The following is a 25,978-nucleotide window of genomic DNA, read 5'->3' as shown; positions in this document are numbered from 1 at the left end:
TAAGTAAATGCCTTAAAAAAGCTATAATACATTGGATCTTGTGACGCGAGATCTATATATATATATATATATCTCCATTTATACATCAATACATATCTGTTTTTATATCATAGTTGTGGAGATCGCCACAACACGGTAGCGTGGCCGAGTGGTCTAAGGCGCTGGATTTAGGCTCCAGTCATTTCGATGGCGTGGGTTCGAATCCCACCGCTGCCAAAGTTATTTTTTGATCCGCTTATAATTTTTGTTTGTTAGTGTTTACCGAAAATATACATGTCGCAAAGAAAAAAAAAAAAAAAAAAAAATGCACAAGCAAAGTAATACCTGGATTATTTTGGCTGCGTTTCTTATTATAATTATTAGCAGTATACTAGCGCTCTCTTGTGGACATTTTTTGACTAGCTGTTGAATTATTAACCATGTCAGGTGAATGTTCTTTTTATGCTTTTTCTTATAACATTTTTAAATAGCTTTAGCTGTGTACATGATAGCATACGATTTGGCCGTACTGGATGCTTGAGGGGTCGGGGGAAGCCTTAAGATTTCTTAAAAGCTTTTATTTTCAAATCTTGAAACATTTAATTAGATAACCAAAACCAAAAACCTGACAGTTCCCCCTTCTTTGTGCTGTTGTGTTTTTTTTTTTATTTTTTTTGTAAAGATTAATTAATAATTGACAGAAAAAGTATTTCTCTACAAAAATAAAGTTCCACATAACCATCCGATTTATAGATGTCCTATTTATTGACAATAAAGAACTAGTATGTAGTATATTTTGGCTGGACAATAGACCTGTCCAGCCAAAATATACTACATACTAGTACTACATGGCGTCATTGTACTATGGCGACACCTGCTGGTCATTTAAATTACCTGTTTGTATTGTCATAGAGTGAAGGTAGATTTGTTTCTTTATTATTCAATAAAAAAAAAAAGGTTGCTTCAAACGAAAAAATATTTTTTCATTTAAAAACACATTCACATCATGAAAAAAAAAAAATTCAAATTCAATCAAAGAAAAAAGTATATAACAGAAGTATATAACAGAATAAAAAAAATACATTTGAACACTGCCTTTCTTTGATTGAAAATGCTTTTTTGATAGAAGTTTTTTTTTGTTTTGTTTTGTTTAAAGAAACTTTCTTAATTGAAGTAACATTTTTTTTTTGGATTGGACCATATAATTGGTAGGACATTTGTGTCTTTATCACTTAATCAAAAAAGAAGTTGCTTCAAACAAACAACAAAATCAATAAAAAAGTCACTTCATTTCTTTTATTGAAAATATTCTCTTTTATCGAAGTATATGTTTTTGTGTTTGGGCCTTACATGGGTAGGACATTTGTGTCTTAATCATTCATTTCCAAAAAAAGTTGTTTCAAAATCAAAAAAAATAATTCAATTAAAGAAAAGCAGTGTTCAAGTGTACTTTTTTGATTCTCAACTATATTTTTGCATTCAAATACTTCTGTGTTTTTAATTAAAAATATATTTTTATTTGAAGCAATCTTTTTTGTAATGGAATAATAAAGAATCAAATCTACCCTCATAGTTTTGTCTCTGATAAACTCTCTCACACTCCATAGAAAGACTCCCAGTAAACCCTGTAGCTATATATGTACAATACCTGCTTTAATTTAGAACAGAGGTATAGGTTACGATGAGGGCAGGAATTACAATAAAGGAAGTTTCTCCATGCCAGCCTGAGCAGAAAATGAATATTTGAGGGCAACTCACAGGCGGGCATGGAAATCACACCAACCCCTGAAACAAAATATAGAATAGTATTTTAGAATAGAAAATCAAACCATTTAATTGTTTTTCGGTTTTTGCACACAGCAAAAAAATGGGAGAACATCTCATTTTTTGTTTCTGCTGGTGTGGTAATAGAAAGTAGGCCTACATTGGTCTAAAAAGTACCTTGTCCCTTAAAATACCACTCTGGGAAAATATCTTAAAACTGATATTTTTATATGGCAATGACTGAAACTGGAAAGAATAGTTAAAAAGGCACTTTAAAATATGATGCATAAGATTTCTGTCAGCAAGATGTAGCACAAAATGAAGACAAACCCAAGAGATTAAACAGAAGCAATCACTTTTCTGTATTTTTTTTAATAACATAAAATGTTTGACTTTGATATTTACTAAATATTTCATGAATCATAATTGTTTTATTTCTAAAAGTGTACAAAATAACTACCTTAACAGGGATAATCAGTCACTATAGAACATAATTATACAACTGGAAGCATGCCTTAAATACAGTAGCTGTCATATTGTAAATATTAGTAATGCAAAGTGATACATTGTTTTAATCAAACCGACCAAATACTTACATTTAACTTGGATTTAATTAAATTAATAACTTAAACATACTGGTAATCAGTTTCAATACTTTCAAGATAAAAAAAAAATCTTAAACAGGAGGCTGATTTTAAAAGGTTGAAGAGGAATTTTTAAATAGACCTACACTGGGGAACTATAGGTCTTATTTGATTGGGAAACATAGAAATAAGACACTTGATGTGATACATTCCCCACAAATAATTGTTGAGATGTTTTGCACCAGTTATTTTTGAAAGCCTTATCATTTGCAATCACAGCATTTAGCTCTAACTCAAGATGCCGTAGAATGTGAGCAGCACCAGGCTGAGACCCAGCAGTAGCAGGACGCCCCATTGGATCATATGCTTGGTAGAGGACAGGTTGAGATGAAGAGGAGGAGCAGGAGACCGTCGGCTGGTGAGGTAATGCTCTACGGAGTCTGCCAGACTGTACAGCTTTGGGCGGTAACCCAGCTCTCGGCAAGCTTTATCGATTTTGAAGGTGTGGCTTACTGTGATGTTTCTGACCTGCAGGAGAATATGGAATATTCAGAAACTTTCTTAAGCATCTTCAGGTAAAATCCTAATAAACCCAACTTGTCCAACAAAGGACCTGGTCACCTTGTGTGCCCCCTGATAAAGAAAAGCAGCAGGGGAATTTCCCTTCTTCCTAACTGTCTTTTTTACCTTTTCGAATGCACACACCTTTTACAGAGAATCAGCAAAGTTTTTTTTCTTTAAGACTCAGGGTAAGTATATCCATGTGCCTGTATATTAGAGACAGCACGGCCAGAGAGTTGAAGACTACAGAGTCTTGCCCATCCTGTTAGACCTGATGTTTGCTATGAGTTTCTCCATCTACCTTTCAATCCTTTCTGACATCTTCAGGTTAAAGGTGATTTTAAACAAAACAGATATACCCAGCTGTCTTTCCATCCTCTGCTGATTATCCGTCAGGGTCACACGCCGACCAGGTCACCACTCCGTCACAGGGCAACACAGCCATGCACATATTGGATTGGACCCAGGACCTTATTGCTCCAGAGTGCAGCAGCTTTCAACCCCTATACACTATTATATCAGAACTGTTTCACTTATTTATTGAATATTTTTTGTGATCAAAGAATAATACCACACTAAAACATCAAAACTTTCTGCTCTGACCCCTCAGCGGTTTATGTTTTATTCAGAGGGGCAATCATCGATCCCGGCGCCCTGCAGCAGCTGTCTGACAGAACTAGCTCCAGCTAAAGGTGCACTTTGGTTTCGGCTTCATAACACATTCATGAGGACCCGACTGGTCAGCAAGACTCCTCAGGACTCACCATTAAAGCTTCCTGAGGCTGATTTCAATCAAAATAAACCTCCAAAATTCAATTTAGCTGATCTTACTCAGGTGTATTTCACAAAAATGAAGTATTAATTAAAGAACAATCATCTCCCTTAACAGCTTCCAGTGGAACTTCTGACTCATGTTTATATTCAGGCAATTTCACAGTCTGCTATTTCTGAGTGATGTGGATACTTTTATTCAATGCTTTTAGCTGAAGGTTTAAGATGGATTTTTGCAGACAGAATGCATTAAAATCAAAGGATGAATAAATCTAAAAGTTTTAAATTTCCTTTAAAAAAAATTTAATATTGAAAAGAAAAATAGACAATGCAGTAGCCAGCAAACATATTCAAACCATTTTAGTTGTAAGGTCTACAAAATGAAAACCACAAACTACAGTGTATTTTTTTGGGATTTCATCTGGTTGACCAACAAAGATACAACACAAATGTGTGAAGTAATAAAAGGTTTGAACTTTATTTTATGAATAAAAAGAAGAATAGGGTGTAGCCACATTTTTACCACTTATTAAATAGAGTTGAGCAGTGTGTAATTGAATGTCTTTATAAATCCATCTGTTCTGTAAAAGTCTTTGAGGTTTTTTAGAGAACCTCAGTAAACCAACAGGACATTGAAGTCAAATAAAAACAGTTAATAGGAAGTTGTGAAAAATGAATAAAAAGCATTCAAAGTGTTTGAGTTTTTTTCCCCTTTGCCGCCAAGGGGAGCACTATCCATGGAGCCCCATGGTAACTAGGGGAAGTTACAGAGATCCACAAATCTGGCTGAAGATATGATTTTAATTCTGTATAAAGACAGAAAGATTATGGCACAGCAGACAAGGTCATCTAGAGACTGAATGTTTTAAAGCAATATTGGCCAACCCCATACACTGGAAAAAGTGACTTTTGGTGCAGTAAACTCTATTAAGAGTATTCATCATAATTTCTTCTCTGTATTTTTAAGCTTCAGTTAAAACTAGAGTTTCTGAAGTAAAATTAAACATTTTTTAAATGCAATACATGCATTTTGGGGACAGAGTAAGTTTTACTTAGATTTCCTTATACTATTTAAATGGTTAATAGCAGTATGTTAATAGCAGTATGTTAATAGCAGTATGTTAATAGCAGTATGTTAATAGCGCACTGTAGCTCAAAGCAGGACTGATTGTGCTTCCGAATCCAGAGGTTACAGGATCACACATAGAGCAAGAGGTCGTCCTAATGACAGTCTTTTTTGGCAGGGTGCAATAATACTGAAAAAGCCTGCTCGCTGCTCATAGGAATGATATATGCCCTGAACTTGACATATGCTCCCACTTTGTGCTACACTTTAGAAGTCTTCCAAAAACGTTTCCTGCAATTGGATGGATTTAAACTGTCCCAAAAAATAAACACCCTGAAGTTGAAGTTGCTTTCCTAAGTGCATTAATGACTTTATCATCTTAGGGTAAGAAAATGCTGCATCAAATGATAAAAAATCAGTAGTGGGTTCCATTTAAGCTTAGTGGAAGTTTGCCTGTCATTAATGTTTTTTATTTTTTTGCCTCATAAGGTATATATTTTGCAAAAAAACAACAGATATCTTTATCCAAATATCTAGTATAGATTTTATTCTTCATTGAGAATGGTTAGACAGTTTAAGCTGTTAATTTTAATTTTGTTGATCTTGTTTCATTAATGTTGTAATTGCATTTTTAAAATTCCACTAGTCTGGACGACTGGTCTAAATGTTGAAATTACACTGTACACTGTTTTATTGTGTAGGTTTGTAAGATTTTCATTGCATATTTGAATAGCGACCATATTACCAGACTGTATTACCAGATCTGTGTTGGATGTGTTGTATATGAAATACTGTGTATTTGTTGTTTAAAAGTCATACCAACCTTATATTTTTTCGGTACAGATTCTAATACAGTGCAACATAATGCACTTTTATTATATTTGTGCATGCTTTTTTCCATTTAAATGCATGCATTATCTTTATACCACTGCTGTGGCTGTTTCTGTTCTGACCCTCACCCAGAAGTTGTTTAGAGCATGTTTGTATAAGTCCAATATTCTTGATTTTACATGAGTATATTTCTGTAATGAATGTTGAAACTCTCTGTTTAAGAGGGTTGTACATTTTTTATTGGATATAAAAAGCAGCCCCTTACTTAGATCATTTGCATGCAAATACTTACAATTTATTTTTTTATAGTAATTCTTATGAGTTGTTTTTTGCAGTGTACAGACTGGATGAAAATTATCTCCAAACATTACAAACATACAATTTAGGTATGGTCTTTGAATGGACCATTGTATAAAATAATGTCACTTTGATTCAAACCGTTAAAGCTCTGTTGGGATGTGTAGGACTGTTGTCCTGCTGTAAGACATTTCTCTCAATCTCTGGTCCTTTACAGCTTTTAACATTGTTTGCTTGTTTTTTTGTGTGTGTTTGTTTCTCATTGTCTTATTTAGATACATCAATGTATCTACTCTTATAAGTTATAAGAGTAAAACTTATTAGAGACTTATAAGTCCCTCATCATGACGCTGCCACAATCCATTTTTCATTAATTTGGCAGCTTATAAGAGCATTTTTGAATTAATTTAGAGGCATCTGAGTAAATAGGGCTAACTTCATCTATCTATCTATAGATATATGTATATGTATATGTATATATGTATATATATATATATATATATATATATATATGTGTATGTATATATATATATATATATATGTGTGGGAGAGATGGTGTTTTAAAGAAACCGAGACGCAGGCCTACCTCACTCCTGGTAAACAGCAGAGGAACCTTGATTAATGGACTCAGAATCACATGTAAATTTTCCACCAGAATAGCTTGAAAGGAGGAAGATCAAAGAGTCAGCATTAGATCTTTATATTTCTATTAAAATGTCTAAATAAAGAGAAAGACTGATGAGCTACCTGCAGAATAGACAAGTGGAACTGGAAGATTTATCAATGGTCTACTGTAGCCCAGTTTTTCAAACTATAGAGGGAGACAGAAGAGTTAGAAGATTACCTAAGAACAAAGTTTTAATAATGCATTATTAATCATCACAAGTCATTGGGTTCACTCATAATAACACAGATTTTAACTTACCAGAGGTGTCAGCCACTCAAACAGATTGACAGAAATGCCATCATTAATAAAATATGCCTGGCCGCTCTGCAAAAGGGCAAAATATATATTTTTAAATCATAAAGAAGCAATTCAGTGGGTAAAGATCAAGGTATTTATAGAATTGTGACTTTAATACTCACAGAGATGCAGTTTTTCTTCTTCGTCAGAGCCTCAGCTGCAAGTTTGTGCGCCAGAACCAGGTTGTCTACATGGACCCAATTCATCCTGGCTGCTGGGTCTCCAAACCTGAAGCTGAAGAGACGCCGCTCCACATTCATCTGACCAAAAGAGGTGTTTAGAGGTCATTTTGTATCTAATGGATCTTTTAGAATTCCATTCATATTATTTTATCAAATTATTATCTTATGCAGAATTACAAGAATGCCCGTGTTAAGTTCATATCAGTATAATTTTGAATTTAAAACAAAGTGCTGATATGTAGAGCAATAAAAATTCTTAAAATGAAAGACATAAAAATCTGAAAGCTTATTTTTTTTTATTAAAAAGCTCCTAATTTATACAAATATAACAAAAGACTTAATAATGGGGAAAGTAATTAAATAATTACTTTCCCCATTGTAGGACAATAAAGGGATTTTCTATTCTATTCTATTCTATTCTATTCTATATTAGCATAAAAACATTACATCACCGACAGAAGACTTTTTATTTTTTATTTTGTCAATATACCAGATTTCAACAATTTAACATTGTAAACAGGAAAAAATGTGAATAGCTGAATTAAGAAAAGGTTACTTTTCTTAAAACAACCTATACAATTTTTCCCAACAATTTGCATTGAGTTTGGCTGAGTGAAATTACTATAATTTTATTAGTAGAATGTATCTTATTTCATTAGATTTAAAACCACCAAGAGAACTTAAGTAACATCTACTCAGACAAATCCATAGAGAAAGGACTCAGACTAGGATCAAACCATGATGTCCATGGTGGAAAGCAGCAGTGTCACAAACTACATCAGCATCCAGGCAGCTTTTCTGACTTTTTAACAGTTAGTTATACTAGATAGCCTACATGCCTGCACAACTAATCTGAAATGAATTGCTAAATTTTTCAGAACATAAAAATCAAGAAAAAATAATCCTCATGGTTTATATACGATTAGATTTAAGGCAATAATTTTGAACATCAGACTCTTTTCTTGCTGCAAGTTTCTCTTGTTGTGAATGGTTCAATAAAGCAGTTACTCCCAGGCACACAGAAACAAACAAACACACTGCAATGGCCAATATCTTTGGGTACATTTATGGGGATATTCCTATGTTGCATTTGCTACATTAATAAAAAGGTAGGATTTACCCATTATAACCTACAACATTGTTCCTTGGTTAACTGTATGTAGTTTTACTTCTTTCCCTTCTAGCTCTCTTTTTGTGCAAATATTTAAGGAACACATTTCTATGTGCATTTTACTATTTAATAATTACCTTAGAAACAAGTGTATACGGTATGTAAAGCGTTCTAGAAAAACTTTAGTCCAATATTATATATATATATATTTTTACATTTCAAGTTGAAAGGTTAAGGAATCTGCACCCTTATTCATCTACTATCAAAATTATATATAATTTTTTATGATCGTAATAGTTACAGTTTTTAAGAATGTGAGTCATGCTATTAACTATAATCTAATAACATTTTAAATAAGTTGTCTTTATGACTGTTAATGACACCTTTCTACTCAAAATACTGACTGAAACTGACCCAAATAAAAACATTTTATATCATCTTTATAATAAGTTCCACCAGTTTCTTTAACGATGTATAAGTGCATCTGTTCTTATTGTTTCTGATGGATAGAAAAAAATTGGTTTCTTGGCTAAATAATAACTCTCTTACTAAATTTAAACAGCTTCATCACATCCCTAAACTGCAGGCACTGCTGCCACGCAGGGGAAATAACTGGAAGAAAAGGAAATGTAACTGGATGCCTGGAGAGCTTCATCAATAATGGAAACTCTTCAAACAGGAGTGGGTGCTGCAGGAGTGGCAAAAAGTTTATTTTGGTTTGCTCACCATCACTCTGTGAAGATGTCTCCTCTCCTCTGGTCCATAGATGCCACAGGGACGAAGCACGCAGGTCTGCAGCGTTCCTCCACCTGTAGACATTAGTGCAAAAATAAATATGCCTGTTTATTTTTTGGGGGGTGACAATCCAAACACAGGGCCTGCATGCCATGTAATACAATATGCCGACTGGGAGTTAGGTTTGAACATTTGACTGCCATGCAACGATGCATTACCAAGAAGCATGCAAATAGTACAAATAAAAACAAAAAACATTATAAATGCTTAGGGTTGAGACAGGTTTTTATTCAATCTGAAAGTCAAATAAGAATCATATCTCTGAGGGCAACAACAGAGCATTAAAACAAGAGTACCAAAGAAATATAATGTAAATCTTTTTGTTTATTTCCATCGCCCTGCTGTTGAGGTGACCTTTTGCCAGTGGAAAAAACTTCCTCTGATAGCAGATACATGCATGTTTACTTGCGGTATATAATGTGACACCTGCATGCTTTATGCTTAATTAAATGTATGGGATAATGATGACCCACAGTGTGTTGGATTACACTGAAGAAAAGAGTAGATTTTACATTTTACATTTCCATGCAAAAGTATAATTTCCCAGTGTAACCTTGAAAAAATGTGAAGAGGAAGGAAATGGGTGTTTATCTTTTTTTTCATCTCAATAATAATCTGAAAAGTGCAGTGCTAAAATGTTTAAAACAGGGTTGGAATACTAGAAAAATAATTCAAGCTTTGGATATCTTACAGGGTTCTTTTTAATCTATTATTTGAAAATGAAAAAAAGTTTGAAACAACTGCTAACCTACCAAAGCTACCAAACTAAACATAAGAAGCTTAGAGTCATATTTGTAGCAGGATTACCGTAAATACACTACAAAAACGATCTAGAAATAAATAAAAATGCCTTGTTTATTTAGCCTTAATTTCAGTAGGTAAATAAGAGTATTTGCCAATGGAATTAGTTTTTTTACTCTTAAAATAAGCTAATTTGATTATATGCACTAGAAATAAGACAATGCTATTGTTTCTTATATTAAATGCAAATTGTCTTGTTCTATTGGCAAAGTATCTTACTTACCATCTCAATTCAAGAAGAAACACACAAATTTTAAGAAAAAAAATGCTTATTTATATTTCCCTTTTTTTTAAAGTTAAATGAGTTAAATTAGTTCAGTTAAAACTAAATATTTGCCCAGACTTGAAATACTTCCAAACATCCTGCTTCTAACTGATTTTATTCTCTTTTAGTTTTGCACATAAACACATATCACACCTTTCACAGAGGATCCATTAGCCGAGAGCACCATGCGCTCTGCCACTGCTTTAGTTCTGGAGTAGTGATCAATGTGCTGTAATAAAATAAAGATTCCTTCAATGTCTCAGTGTTACTATAAACACCTCAGGTATAAGATTCCACATGTCACCACAGCTCACCAAATCACTGGGAACGTATGGCGCTGACGCCTCATCGCCATCCACAATCGGTTTCCCAGCAAACACCACATTGATGGTGCTGGTGTACACCAGCCTGGGAATGCCTCTTTCTTTACATACTAAAATAAAAAAAGATCACACAACATAATGAAGCTTCCTAGCAGATGCTGGATGCATGAAATCCTTTCTCTGATTCCAGATATTTAAGCACAAGTCAAAAGTTTATGCAGGATTTGTGGAGAAAGATTGCTCACCATTTATGACATTACTGGTTCCTCCAACGTTGACAGACTCCACCTGCTCCTTCCTTAACTGGATGGTAGGAAACAGAAGAGAAATGATGTTACTTAGATGGATCATTTATTAAGGTCTGCACAACAAAGGAAGATGCATGTGGGGAAAAAATGCTTCTTTTACTGGATTTTACAGGAGGAAGTAGCAGCCATAATCAGAAAACTAATTAATTCAACTTTGATAGTTTGTATATATGTGGGTGTTAACACATTTTCAAACTGGGAAGACAGCATTGACCTAAAATAAGTAACTGCGATTCTAATTCAAACTTTGAAAGTCTTAAAGAAAGGTTATTCAAAAGAGAGAAGCTTTCAAGCCAATCTTTCCAAAGGGAGGAAGTCCTGAAAAATCCCAATGGGATCAGATCGTGTAATATACCAATGATGATCAAACAAAAGCTTTGAACTACATTCAAAATTTTACAGGCCCCACTCATCTTTTCGTAAATAAAAAACGAAAAAGTATTAATTGCTAATACAAAGGTCTTTTAGCAAAAGAAAACAGGAAATATTACTTAGAAAATCTTAAAACATTACATGTCTTATCTATTATGTGGTGGAGCGCTGAATATTTAGGTTCGCTTTAAAGCCACATGGTCCTGTCACCTTGCAGTAATTGAGTTGACCATGAATTCCTTTTAAAAAGGATTACAGAATTATAATTACATTTGAAGCCATTGATCAGATCGGAGAGAAATGATCTGAAACACACATATAAAGTTTTCATTATTTTCACCTTATGCCCACCGATAAACCTTTGAGGGCCTCACAGAGCACCTGGATTTATACTGAGATGAAATTACACACAAGCAGACTCTATTTACTTATCAGGTGACTTCTTAAAGCAATCGGCTGTACTGGGTTTTATCGTTGGGTATCACATCAAAATGAATATGTGCGCGGCCTCACTTTTCAGATTTGTATTTATAAGTTTTTTATTATTTTTTTTTTTATCATGTCTCAATTTCCTTTCACTTCTCTGTCACAACGCCTCCCAATCAGACAAACTGAAAATCCTAGAAAGGTTCAAGGCACATAAATGCTTTCGCATGTATGAGTTCAATAACAAACATAACTTTCCACTAAGGAATGAGCTCACATGTTTTTGAGGCATCTCAACTCACGTTTCGTGATGCTGGCCACATCTCAACGACACCAACATAGGAATTCAGACAACATTCTTTACAGGAAGCGCAGCACCTCTCGTGAAAAGCGCTAACTTTCCTAGTTATATTTCAAACTAAAATCTGCACTCCCTCTTTTCATTAGCACTTTGCTGTGACTATAACTAATAACCCCCAAATGTTTGTGTCAGCCCAGTGTTTTATTTTCTGTTTTATGACTAATCCAGTGGGAACATCTCTTCATTCATACAGAGGCCAACACCTTGTCATTCAGGTTGGAGTACTTCATGGTTGTAAGGAAAATGAGTTAACAATTAAGAGGCTTGCCTGCCTGCTATGCTGCTATACCTTTTAGGTACATTCAGAAAGACTAATTGTAGCTCATGTATAAATGGTGAGAGGGTGGATCACCTGCTCTGGCCCAGACATGCCATAGGATGCTGTGTGAAATATGCAGTCGACTCCTTCACATACTTTGTGCAGAGAGGAATAGTTCCGAATGTCGCTCTGCAGAAGACAGTAACAACAATGTTGAGATTATTTTTGCTATCTGTTCAGATAAAGCAGAAAAATCTGTTTGAGGCTGCAAATTCTGTTAAAGTGATAAATAAAATAGAAAAATCCAGAGTCAATTTTTATTAAAGTAAGCCAGCCAACAGGGGTGTGCAGGTGAAACCTGAACCATGTCTCCACCCTCTGTGACCCAGCCGGCAGCTGCTGCCCTGAACCAGATCACTCACCTGGGTCTGTTTCCAGCCGGTGCACTGAGGTAGAAACGGTAATACTAGAACTCTATTTCACAGCTAAACAGAGATGTATGAGTATTTCTGTTTGCATAGGCTTTAAATGCAAGAGAACAAATATTAGAAACCAAATCAGAAAACAAATAAGAAATTAGACAAATCATTTCAAGTACATATATGGATAAATAGAATTGGAATCAAGAGCAAGAAAATAGAGAAATAAATAATGAAAAAATTAATAAACCTTTTAAAAAATCATAAAAAAGTACAAGTGCAAACAATAAAACAATCTAGAATTAAATGATCAGATCATTACTATAAAAGCATACATTACAAATTATAAATTGACTTTTGCTTAATAAAAAACTTTAGAATGTTATTAAGCCTGAATCATATTAATTATATTATGTAGTGAAAGTTTATTATAAACAAGAAACCCCAAACATAAGAAAAGATTTCCTATTTCTTAAATGTAGTTCATAAAAAGTGCCAAAAGTAATTTAATCATTTATCAGTACTATGGCTGCAGGATGTTGTTTTTTTATAACCAGTGGAAAAGTTATAGGGGAAAAAAGGCATGAATATAGGAAAAGCAGAATGTAAACTTTCTCTTTAGGGTTACCTGAAAGAAGATGGCTCCATCAGGAATATCCCAAGGAGGCTTGTTCACATCCAGAAGGATGACTGTCATCCCCTCGCTGGCCAGCTCTTTCCCCAGCCTAAAGCCAAAATATCCCGCTCCTCCTGTCACCAACACCTTCTCCCTGTGGCCGTCCCAGCCCGCTGCTCCCACCTGTCCCAGTCTGGAAGCAGCACAGTTGGGGCTGTTGCAGGCACCAGTCGTGGCCCCGCTGACCCTGTGGCGGAGAGCCGGAGCAGTCCCAGAGGAAGCCACCGAGGAAGCATCGCTCAAGCACGGCTTGTGAGGGAGGTTTGAGTGGTTGTGTGTGTGATGTCCACCAGCCTGCAGGCGGAGAAGCTGGATGCTGTGGCAGGGTAGCTGCTTCACCTGGCACAGGGAGGCTGCACTCTCACCCATGTTGGGGCTGTACAGATCTACAGACATCCTTATGGAGAGAAACAGGAGTACTGGTTATTTACTGCAGCAAAATATTTGTATGTATTTTGCTGCATATGTATGTTCCCTTTTTCTCAAAGATAAACTTTTTCACACTAGCACATTTAGATATATTCTAAGTTTAGTATCTCAGAGAGGGAGCTTACAAGTTAAACCTCTTTTTTTGGCACAATTGCAAATACATCTTCATAGCATTCATTTTAAATTACATACCAAAAAAACTAACAGTAGCTTCCCAGAAGATGTATCCTGCTAAATGAATTCAGAATTCTGCTTCAGTTTTTTGTTTTTTTTTTTAAATAGTTTTAAGCTGCTGGAAAAATGTGTCTGATGAATTGACTCACCTTATTGTGTTTCTCCTTGCCTAACATCCGTAGCTCTGCCTGATAAAGAAATTCCAGCTCGGCCGTATCTGTGGGCCCTCCCAAAGCTCCACCCTTCGGCCAGCCCTGCAACCACCTGAAAGATCTTCCTCTCGTAATGTTTGGAGGAAGACAACATTTTCTGAGAAAAAAAAAACAGCACCTCCTCCATGATGTCACAGGCCAACATTTGACTAGAACGTTATCTATATGACATGTTTTGTGATTGTTTAATCACAGATTGAGTTGGAATAGAAATAGCACTTATTTATCTACTAACTCATCTGGGGTTTCCTAAAACTTGGGAGTTGAAGGTAAAATGTTTCATAAAGTGTATTTAAAGGTTTATTATCTCATCTTAAAGACTTAATTAGGAGATCACGCATAAGGACTCCGATAACTTCAGAAACCAGCTGGAAAATCCTGCTGAGCCAAAAATTATACATATAACACAATCTGCAGTAATTTATCTCCTTGACCCACACTATTGCCTGACACCATGCAAGCATCACCAGACCTGATACGTTACCTGATTTAAAAATAGTCCCAAAAAAAATTGTACCTGCAGGTGATTTAATGCTTTGACCAAGTTGCTATAATTATTATTAATATTCTCACAGATAAAAATGTGTTTTGAGTTCAGAAACCTTCTGTTACTTGAAGATGAAATGTCCAAACATAACAGATGTCTTCTGTCTAATCTCTTTATGTGCCGATAGCTTCCTAACAACAAAATGATTAAAATCAGGTTTATGATACAGCTTCATAGACACTGATACTGTGTTGCAAATTTTGCATTTTAATTGGAGGTCAACCTAAACTGACTGGATGGGGGGAGGAGAACCAGCCTAGAGGACTATGGCAACTCTGGAGGAGCTAGAGAGATTAGAGTAGTCCATAATCTGGTTTCAGGATTAAAAATCTAATCTTTGTTGAAAAGTTGCGAGGTTGTCAAAGTGCTGAAACAAAGCAAAAAGATTTATAAAAGGTCAGATAAATTATGAACATTATGACCTACATACACAAAGAGATATCTAAGAAGATCCAAGAAGTGGAAAGCTAATAGAGTCATTATGTAAAAAGACCTTCTGCTGAAACATGGTTCTTTAATTCAGAGACAAATGGAGCTGAACACGCTTAAGTTTTTAAAAATCTTTTTAGCAGATGCTTTTATCCAAAGCGATTTACAATGTTGGTATCAGCGTGAAAGGTCTTGCTTAAGGACCCACACAGGCAGCTCATTCTCCCTGACAGGGATTCGAACCCAGGTACTTCTGGCTTCTGCAAGTCAGGTGACTTACAACTTAAGCTAGCCAGCCGCCATATAAAGGGTCTGTCACATAATGTAAACGCATAGGAAAAAAAATCCATTAAAATCCATTAAAGGGTTGTAATATGACAAAAATAAATGGTGCATATATCCTTATACAATGCATTTTAATTAAGAGCAAAAATAAATTGGTTTGACTTAAAGCATTTGTGTTTAGATTATTATGGTGTCTATTGAAGAGCATTCAGGTCAGGATGTGTTTACACAATGTAATAAGTTCCAATTCAATTTGATTTTTGCAACATTGGCACTTGGATTTTATTTTATTTTCTCCTGGATGCAGGGATAATTACTTTTGGCTGAAAGGTGAATGCTTGCCAAACTAAACACCTTTTCAGCATATGATTATTATTTTTTTCACTGCTGTTGAGAAGGTATTTAGTTTTGCTTTGATTTCCCTCAGTATTAAGACCAATTCATCATTGCTTTTTATGATCATGACCATCTTGAATTTATGGATCTTGTTTATGATGTGAGGCAATTTGTTAAAAAATTTCCACTTTATGTTGTAGAGCCAATGATACTGCTTTAGTTTGTTCTTTTTGTATCTCAGAAAAGGAATGATTAAAAAAAATATAATATAAGAGCAAAGGTTTTCCCTCTCTGGGTTACAATAGAAACAGACCAATTTCTTTTTTTTTTTCTTTTTTTATGTTTATTTGGTAGGGACTGACACACGTCGACATAGACAAACTGAATAAAACAGCAGACCCATGTTTGCATCAAAGTGCAATAACAACAGCTAATTGTCCCTAGATGGGCTTTATAAAAGTACCACTAAAAATTTAAGTATAGTCATTTAACCTCTTAATATCCACCTCATTTTGGGAAATTCTCGCCTATTTTGCATACCCAAATGGAAAAGCAAATAACTTAGGAACTGTAAGCCCAAATTACATGTGTGATACATTATTTGAAAGCTAACACCCTCTAGCTTCTGAATATATACATGAAAATTGGGTGAGTAAAACATCCAAGCTGCATCAGTTTAAACATGACTCAAAGTTGTTTTTTTATTCTCGAAGATAATAGGTCTTTTATGAACAGTAGTTATAAAGACTTGCTTGCTTGTTGTGGCTGCTTTGTCATGGTACATTTTTACATGCTGCTATATCTGTGTTAATTGTGCTTTGGTGCTCGCAGTCTATAAAATAAACTAGGTGGTTGAATTGTGGAGAATCTAAGCTTTCCAGGAATGTCTAACATGTCTATATGGGTGTAATTTTCATGCATTCTGAGTTATTTTTTGTAAACGCTTTAAAACTTTGAGAGGTTAGACTATCATAACATTGACAACATCTACCAACAAACAGTAAAACATAAAATTGTCTTGGTAAAATCATTGTATGAATTAAAACAATTGCTGCCTGAATGATAACCAGATATCTATTTCCTTTAAACCAACGATAGTGTTTTGCTACTTCAGAATGTAAAAAGTATTAAGACAGATAAAGAAATACATTTAAAAAATACTGTCATCTCTTTTGTTAGAAGGATTGTTTCAATCAAACAGATCTACCATAATTTAGCCAAATGTCATCATGTACCTTTAACTCAACTATCTGCTGGGAAAGAGAGAGAGAGCAGTGAAAAGGAAAAAAACATGACATCAAAATAAAGTGATATATTTTGCAAGAGAAGTAACTGAACCAGAGCCAAATGAGAAGCACTTCCTGAGCTCAATGTTTTTGGAGACAACAGAATTAGAGGCTTCATGTTTTATTTAGCTGGCAGCCGATAAGCAGCTGATCCTGAGCTGACGGCTGAATACGCTGCGAGTAATTAAAGAAAGCATTAATGATCAAAGGATCTGAAGCAATTTAAAGCTATACAGCAGAAGCAATAAATATATAAGCATTTGTTTAAAATAAACTCACTTTACAAACAATTGTAACAAAGGAGATAATAGTATTAAGGAGGAAGGAAAAACATTACATGCTTTTTGTTTGTTTTTTATAAATAAAAGAAACTGTAGGTTGTGTCTTTCATTTGTGTTTCGTTCCCTTCACTCTGATTACCCTGAATAAAATCTAGTTTTGCTGTTAACTTTTTTATAATCTAATCCAACAAATCCATCTTTTCTATTAAGGCCTATGAGGTTTGTGAAAGAACAAAAATAAAAATGAAAAAATATGAAAGATTGAGAAACATAGTAGACAGGTCAGGCATAAATCTGTGGAGATGTTTAAAGCAGTGTTATAAGGAATCTTCTAGGCTTCAAACATTTTACGTTTTGTTTCCTTGTTTTTTGTTTTTTTTTATGAGGTCTGCAAGAAGAAAACAAGAAAAGATAAAGTCCTGTTTTGGAAAAAGTCATAGCAAGAATGCGTTAGATCGGACTAAATAACATTTTTATGTGTTAAGGAACATTAACACTGCTCTTAAATATAATAATGCAACATGAGCAAAATCTCAACCAGGGTCTTTTTTAAAGATGTATTACTTTAAATATAGCTCCTGCATTAAAAACTATAAAGAAAAATGCAGTGGTTTATGAGTAGGTCCCTTAAAGTAAAACTCCCCTTTAAACTGGGGGAAGATTCCGTGTCCGGCAGAGCAACAATCCTTAACATACCGCCAGATTTTCCATTATATGGTTTAAATTAACAAAGCATATTCATTATTAAGAGGAACATAGGATGGCTAATCATAATCTGTGGGTTGAAAATTAAGGTACACAGATGCATTGCAACTGAGAGTTGCAGCGTTGATTTTAATGAAAGCTTGTTACACAAAGGACTTAATCACACTGGGTGCATACAAATGGCTTTGTAGATGTTTATTTGTAGATTATTGAGTGGACAAAGAGAGGATAAATTGAGATATTGTCACACTGGGATTATTTCATGGTCTCAAGCTGTTTTATATTTTCTGTGTTCCCTGGTCTTCATGGTTGTGGTTTTTTTTTTTCTTTCATAAATGATCTCTGACGTTTGTGACCTTTATAGCATGGCTGGATTTCTACAGAAATAAAGTTGTACACAGGTGGACTCTATTTGGGAATTAATTGTTTAAAGGCAACTACTTGCAGTGGATTGTATTTAGGATAAAAATAGAAATAATGGGACTTATATACAAAGACTTACTACCTTTCTTATGGCTTTTCTTGCAATATCCAATTGTGCCCTACATTATTTTGGTCTGTGACATTAATCCCTATGAGATTTATTGATGTTTGTGGTTATAGCATTTATAAATCTGATGATGCTCATCCAAAAAATTGTACAAACAGTTGGAGCTGAGGTCCTTTGTGTCCCATTAAAACATTGTAGTCACTGTAGTTTTTTTTTTTAACACTATTAAACCACTATGGACCTGCTCTATTGACCGTTGGAGCTAAAGAAGTTCTGTACTGTCTGTCTGCTGCTGCTCACTTGTTATTTTAGCTCTCGGTGTGACTGAAGTGGAGTTGAGTTTCTCCCTCATTAAATGTTCTGCTCAGCTGTGAATCACGGTCTGCAGGGAGCCGTCACCCCGGCTGACCCTCTCACTGGGAGCAGTGCTCAGGTGCGGCCGCATCTGTCAGAGAGTGATAAATCTGAAATCCAAGTAAAGAGTGGAGGCTAAAACCAATGGGGACATAAAAGATGTATAAAGGATTGCTTTAAACCACTAAATTCGTATAGGCATAACAGTACAAAAACAAGCATTTTAATTTCTATGTATTAATTAACACACCCGGCAACAGGGGGGGACACAAGGTCAATAGTCCCAGGCCCGGGACAGAGGGGGGCTCAAAATTGACACTCTGACCATTAAAAATACAGGAAGGAGTAATTTTTCTGAAAATATTTGAGTGAAAAATATTTAATATTAGAGTAATTAAATATACATATATCTGCATTAAGTAAATGTAATATTTTATCTTTAAATAAGTCGCAATTACAACTCCCCCCACCCCAACATAAAATGGCTTGACCAGGACAACAGCGGGCTGCGACTTTTAAACTTTGTTTCGCTGCAAACTAACAATGTCGGGTTTTCAGAAGTCACGAAGGCAAATGAACTTCCAGCAGATTCAGAGGGCAGAGCATCCCCAAAGTTTCTAACCTATTCAACCTCCCACAATCGAAGGGGAAAAATTATTAGGGACTGGCTGATATACAGCAGGCCAAAAAACGGCATTTTGCCTGCCTTGCTTGTTGTTCTCCTATGAAGAAGAGAAAAGTTTAAACTAGTGCACTAAATTCAATAGATAGGATGAAAATATCCAACATAAATACAGAAATTTTTATGAAAAGATTTCCACGACATCAAAGAAACTGTGCACACAAACATTGCTATTTGAAATGTAAAAACCTAGAAATATTTTCCTATGTCTACCTGTGACTGGCTGGAGGTGGGCAGGCTTTCAGTAAAATTAAGATAATAAAAAACTACCTGTGCTCTATGATGTCCCAGTACGTTTCAATGATCTGGCAATCCTGCCTATAGTTAATCAGCTTGCAAAGAAATTAAACTTCAGAGACATCATAAATGACTTTTCCTTTGAAAACGTTCATCGTTTTGCATTTGGAAACCAAGTCTTAACACATTTATGAAGTGAAGTCATCTAAGACCTGTTTGCAGGACAAAAAGAAATATTTCGCACTTTCTGTAAACAGAATATTGAATACTGTTAGGATAATTGTCATTGATGATTGATGATGTGTGTTTATTACACCCTAATATTACCTGCCTGTTGTGTTTCAGAACAATGTTTTCCCTAGTAGTTTATTTAATTAGGGCACTTCATCTGTCCGAATATACAGTTATAATCTTCCTTCTGTACATGGCAAAGAGTTGGGAATGGAATGAGAGTGGTGTCCTTCAGCTAAGAACAAAGTGTAATATTTTGATAAGGCTGGAGTCTCATCTGCAAACATGTATGAAGTAATGATACACAACAGCTGGCCTGTTAGTTAATACTGATTCTGTTGTGATTAGATGTTTTTTTTATCGTAAAGTTCTGAACTGTATCAGTATTTCCTGTAGTCAAAAGTTAGTTGTGAGATAGAGATAAAAAATATAGTGATCAAGGACAAGAAAACAATTTTTTTGCTATTCAAACTGCAACGTGGCTGTTACCAGATCAGTTACTGTTCTCTGCATCATAAATGTTGGTTTCTGCATATAAAGGTGCTTTATTCTTGATAAGTACAAAGAGAAAAACAAACAATATAATTCCACATTCACATAGTTTATTATTTGAACCAGCAGAGGGTGCTAAGCAACAATATTTCCAGTCCTTCAAGAAATATGTGCCAGTCTGTTTTTTTTTATTTGTTTTTGGGTTTTTTTGTGTTTTTTATTGTAAACTCATATGTGTTAGTTATTGTACTTAAATTATCCGATTAGTGTCTGGAGTTCTACCTCTCCAGACACCTCAGAGACATTTAATCTGACTAATGAAAGAATTGTTGAGCAGTCTTTGCCATGACAGACAAAAAGATGGCATTGTGCTGCTGATTGAAACCCAGTTTCAAGAAAACATCAAGATCTAAATGAAAAATACAAGGCAGACTCTGAACAGTGACACAGTTCTATGAAATCTTCCAATGGGAATTTGCTGGAGATGAGATGATCCTATCTAAGATATGTTCAAAGCAGATTTCCGACAGCAGAGAGCAGCTCATAGAGACAGAGAAAGAACTGGCACCAAAGAGCTGGGACAGAACGTCCCAAACAACCACCAAGTAAATATACATTCAGACTGGATGAAAAAAAAAACACCAGAGGGAAAGTTTTTCTGAGGATAAGGATTATCCCTTTATCTTTTGGACTTGATGTAGGAATCTAGCCTTTCTGAGGAAAAATAAATAATAGCATATAGCTTACCAGTGAAAAGACATATCTTATATTTATATCCCATTTCAATGGATACTTGAATAATCTAAAAGTAAATAGGACAAAAAATATACATTTGTGTCATGTGGTTAACTTTACTATGAAGCTAATGCATGTCTATAAAATAAAGGTTATAGATTTTAGGCAGGAATTTGAAAATACCACACATGCAACACTGATATATTTTAGGGGCTTTTAAAACATTTATTTGAAATTATTTTCATGGTAGAATAATCAGAGTAGGATAATTTTTTTATTAAGTACATATGTTAAAATCTATTGTGCGTCCAATGTAAGTTCAAAAATAACTATACAGCTTCAGTAATAGTTGGCAGAACCATTGTTCTGCTGTGACATTATGTTTCAATAATATATACGGTATATATATATATATATATATATATATATATATATATATATATATATATATATATATACATACAGACCTTCATCCATTGAATTGCTTTGATATGATGTTGGATCATGTGATCTGAATTTTGAACAACATTTCTGTGTTTTTTTTGGTGTTGTTTCTGGTGAATTTCAGGGCTTCCATGTACTACTAACACTTAAGTTGCTATAGTGGTGAAACAGATTCTCAGCCTGGTGCTATCACCAATTTGCTCAAGAGTAAACACAAAACGTCAACAAAAACAAAATATATATATTTTTTTGTTATTGTGGCCAAACAGCTTACTCTTTATCTCATTTGACTAAAAGAACATTGGTATTCGGAAGGCAAGTGGCCCCCAATGTGGGTAACTGCATTCTGTTTTCGATCTTGAAGTTGTCCATTTGGGAGAAGGCATTTCTTTTTAGGTAAATTTCTATGTATAGTTGGTTCACTGTAGATGTTGATACTGATGTTCCTGTAGTCGCTGGGAGGCCTGAATGCTCCCATGGAAAAGAAGACAAGGTCTAAAAGAACAAGGTGCTTTAACCTGTAAAAACTGGTTGTCAAGTAGCAAAGCAAGCAGACACTGAGCTTTTAGAAATACTTAAACCATGGTCTCAAACAGTAATCATGTGGACAATGGTTCAAAATCCATGCAAGAAAATGATCAAACCATATGTCCTGTTTGGATTAAATTAACCCACAGTACATTTTAACTGGAGCACCCAATTATTGTTCTTAAGCTGTGATATGGGGGGGTTGAGAATGTTATTCATTGGTATGGAAGTCTAAAATCAACATCTTTCATTAACTGTGTTTATTTGGAGTCAGAGGAAACAAAAAAAGACTATAAGTCTTGATATATGGTGACTGAGTCATGAGGAGTTGGACTGATGTACCCTGAGGGAGACTGATTATGTCTGCAGGCAGTGAACAGCTGATGACAGGAAAGGAAAATCAGATATGCCAACTAAAAGTTTAACCCCAGTGTCAGCTCTGTAAGTAACTATGTGATTGGCTGTCTATGGCACCTATTAGCTGTGACAGCCTGGTTTTCAATATATCTGCAATACAGAAAACGTAGAAGTAAATATAAAGTACAAACAGAGAGAAAGACAAGAGTAGTATCATGTCAGGAAGAGATTCTACCATAATTTTTTTGATAACTGATCCAGTGGCTTAAAGCAGATGGGGGGAAAAGTGCAGATTGCAACTGAATAAATGAGATGGTAGACGATCGAGGAGAGACAGGAAAGATGAAATGATCCTCGTTGACCTTCACTCAAGCTACCGGTAATACAGAGAAGGAAATCAACCAGCAGCAGCACTTGTTAGTGAACCCCAACAGCATTTTCTAGTCGTCCTAAATGCTTCTTCTTTATGAATATAAACAAGAGGAACAGTCTGACAGTTCAACATAAACATTGACAAGTTGAAAAATGGAAATTTGTCTAATACATAAAACTATCACACAGTTTCAACTTGACAATACCTAAAAAAAATCTATCTATCTATCTATCTATCTATCTATCTATCTATCTATCTATCTATCTATCTATCTATCTATCTATCTATCTATTGATATACATATATATATATATATATATATATGTATATATATATATTAGAGGCGTATTGAAAGAGTTAAAGTACTTCACTTTTACAACATTCATCATCATCACATAACAAGAAATAATGTGCTGGTGAGGACAAACTGAGGACAAACTTCATGAATTACTGTCCATGACGTAGAGGAAAACATCAACAGCAGTTATTTGATGAAAATTCTTTGTTAAGCCTAGGTTGAAATTTTAGGTTGGGAAAAACCTTTACCAGACACCTAATAGTGAATTTATTCCAAGGTGGAGCTGCTTTTGAATATATATTATTTCAGGATAATAAATGACTACATTTTGCTGGTTAGTCCATCATTTACAGCCAATCAGATGAGAGCGATTGAATGCACCCAAAGTGCCAAATCAGAGGTCGATCCAAAGGAAAACTTGACATTGGTAGCAGGGCAACATATGTTAGCATTTTATTGAATATATATTTGTACTTCACTTCAGATGGTTAATCAGGCATTGCCCACTTTAAAATAGGCACATATAATTCGTAGCATACAAATGTATAAAATGACCTATGCGTTGGCTGACCCCTGGCCATTCTGATGCAAAAACAACGAATCTAGTTAATGTTCATCAGCAGATTGTGCAGAAGGTTTTGTTGACGGCTTCTGACACTTCCTTTCTAGGAATCTAAGAGTTTTCGTAGGTCTAATCAAAGCAGGCTAAGAGCAAAAGCAGGTATTATGAGTTACATTTATTCTGTTGAATTATCAAGAGTAACTTTTTGGAAGTTGTTTTTTATAGCCTGTAGTTAAAATAGAATATGCTCGTCACAGACCCAGTTGGATTTGAAAAGCCATGGTCCTCTAAATTAATAATGACCAATTAAAAATGTGCATTTTCAAAGACAAGTAAGACTTTTTTGATTCTGTGGTTGTTTAAGACTGTGGGTTTCTTCTTCTGCCTTGTTCCTGCTCTTACTCGCAACTTTAAGCACTAATCTCTTCTTTTCTTATGAAAGCTTTTTTATTGCAGTTAGCAGCAGCTGTTTACATTTCCAAAACTTTTAACATAAATGAAACTCTTTATAGTTCCCTCTGTCCAATACTACAAAGCCACCTTTCCGCGAAATAGAAAAATGCATTTAGATCCACAATGAAATCAGTCTAACTTTAAAACTCCATCCATGACTATGGGAAAAGGAAACATCCGAACAGCAGGATGCTGCCATCACCATATTTCACTGCCAGGAGGGGTGTCTTTGGGTTATCTTTCTACCAAAAGAAAAAGGATGAAAAAGGACATTTCCTGCAAAAGATTTTAGTCTAAAATCCGTGGTGAACATGTGTCATTTTCTTACAAAGGCAGACAGATGGTAGAAATGAAATTGGTCGCAGACTTGTGCACATGTTCCTAGTACTGATAATGGCTGCTAAGTGGCTTCAAGGACAGATGTAGAAAGAAAAATATCCTGCTTGAAGAACAGACAAGTCTTTTATTCAAAAGCCAGTTTTCCTTTAAATGAAAAAAAAAAAATAGCTTAAAAAAGGCTCCTAAAGGCTTAGAAGCTAATGATTTTACCAGTTGGGTACTTCTTTCTCGGTTTGTCTTTATCAAATATAACATTTTTAGGAATCTTTGAATGAGGTTTGCAAAGCAGCACAGACATCATGGTAAACTTTAGCAGATGTTACTCCTGCTCTGCTGTTGCTGAGCTCACAGACTTGCAGACAGCTTATCAATATTTGGCAAGGTACCTTTCTGTCCAGTTTCAGAGGCCAACCAACCGAGGTGCTGCCCTGATCAACCTTATGGAAGTGTGCAGCCTTCAGCATGAATGCAGCATTTGTTTGCTTTATTTGTCACAAAAAAAAGAGAGTTTTACTACAAAGAGGGAGAGACTGCAAACGCTTTGAGTGTGAATAAGAGACAAGGGGAGAGGACAAAAAGGATTATGGTCGTCTACTATCATGATGACTGCATCGTCCTCCAGGTGTCCCTGAAAGACACCATCAGCCTGGCTCAAATCTGATCTCCCTTCATGATGCAAGCACACACACAAACACACACATTCATCATATCCCACTAGACGTCATACATCCAATGTTTCTGCCTTCAACTGAACAAGAAATTTTCACTTTGTTCTATAGGGAGCTGGAAGTTTATTAATCATTCAAATTCATTAGTAGAAAAACACCTATGTCTGATTGTTTGTGACACAAAGGTCTGGTAATAATAGGTGTTTCTGAAGTCCCAGCATGTACTGGCTGAGAGTGATGGACACTGTGAGGAGGGCTGCTGTAGGCATAATAAGAGGAGAGAAAGACCAAAAAGTTGAGGGGATAAAAGAAGAGTAGAAATGGGTGTATATCCTTGTTTGCTGTGTTATGACCCCTTTGTATTGTTTCGTTCAATGTCCAACATTTTAAAGAAAATAGCATTATTCTGATATTCTACAACTGTTCTAATTTTTAGTCAAGCTCTAACCATAACCTTAAATGTATATTATTTTAGGTTTAAGAGAACAAAAGTTAGAGCAAGATTATAAACAAAGAAGTTATAATAATAATATTTCTCTGGTAAATAAATGTGAATATTCAAGGGCCAGTAAAAAAAAAACTTACACAATCTGACTCTCTGTCTGAGAAGTAACAAAGATGCCCACCATAATACTGGAGGAGCTGCAGAGATCTACAGTTCAGGAGGAGAATCTAAGCATATGACTATTATTCATGTACTGCACAAATACGACTTCTCTGCCCAACTAGGGTTGCTGTAATGCATTTAGACACTTAGGTTGGGGGAGGTGGGGGGCACAACTACTCTCACCCGGGTTTTGAATATACAGTAGTTCAACAGGCAACAACACTAGATCCGAGCAGTAGGGGGGTGACATGGGGTGTTCCACACCTCTGTTCTCTCCTCTGCGCCTTGGGATGGGCCCTTAGGGTTGGTCATGCCTTGGTTGGGGTATC

The 25,978-nt window shown here is 35.1% G+C and overlaps 1 protein-coding gene and 1 non-coding gene across 2 annotated transcripts; one reads left to right on the top strand and one right to left on the bottom strand.

Annotated features, from left to right (window-relative positions):
• The first annotated feature begins 134 nt into the window (after window positions 1-134).
• trnal-uag lies at window positions 135-216 on the top strand. The gene has a single exon. It is a non-coding gene; the product is annotated as a tRNA-Leu (tRNA).
• A 1,992-nt stretch (window positions 217-2,208) lies between these two features.
• On the bottom strand, window positions 2,209-13,949 carry sdr42e2 (short chain dehydrogenase/reductase family 42E, member 2). Its single transcript, XM_015387056.1, has 12 exons — window positions 13,868-13,949; window positions 13,068-13,512; window positions 12,114-12,209; window positions 10,540-10,597; window positions 10,286-10,404; window positions 10,125-10,200; window positions 8,837-8,919; window positions 6,940-7,077; window positions 6,779-6,844; window positions 6,601-6,664; window positions 6,440-6,513; window positions 2,209-2,855 (listed from the first exon to the last, which is right to left on the bottom strand). The coding sequence occupies exons 2-12, from the start codon at window positions 13,509-13,511 to the stop codon at window positions 2,616-2,618; spliced, it is 1,458 nt and encodes a 485-aa protein (XP_015242542.1). The 5' UTR covers window position 13,512; window positions 13,868-13,949; the 3' UTR covers window positions 2,209-2,615.
• Between the last annotated feature and the right edge of the window lie 12,029 nt (window positions 13,950-25,978).

This window comes from Cyprinodon variegatus, unplaced genomic scaffold, assembly GCF_000732505.1.
Source record: "Cyprinodon variegatus isolate N-32 unplaced genomic scaffold, C_variegatus-1.0 Scaffold384, whole genome shotgun sequence".
NCBI lineage: Eukaryota > Metazoa > Chordata > Actinopteri > Cyprinodontiformes > Cyprinodontidae > Cyprinodon > Cyprinodon variegatus.
This window is presented reverse-complemented; position numbering and strand designations above follow the sequence as displayed.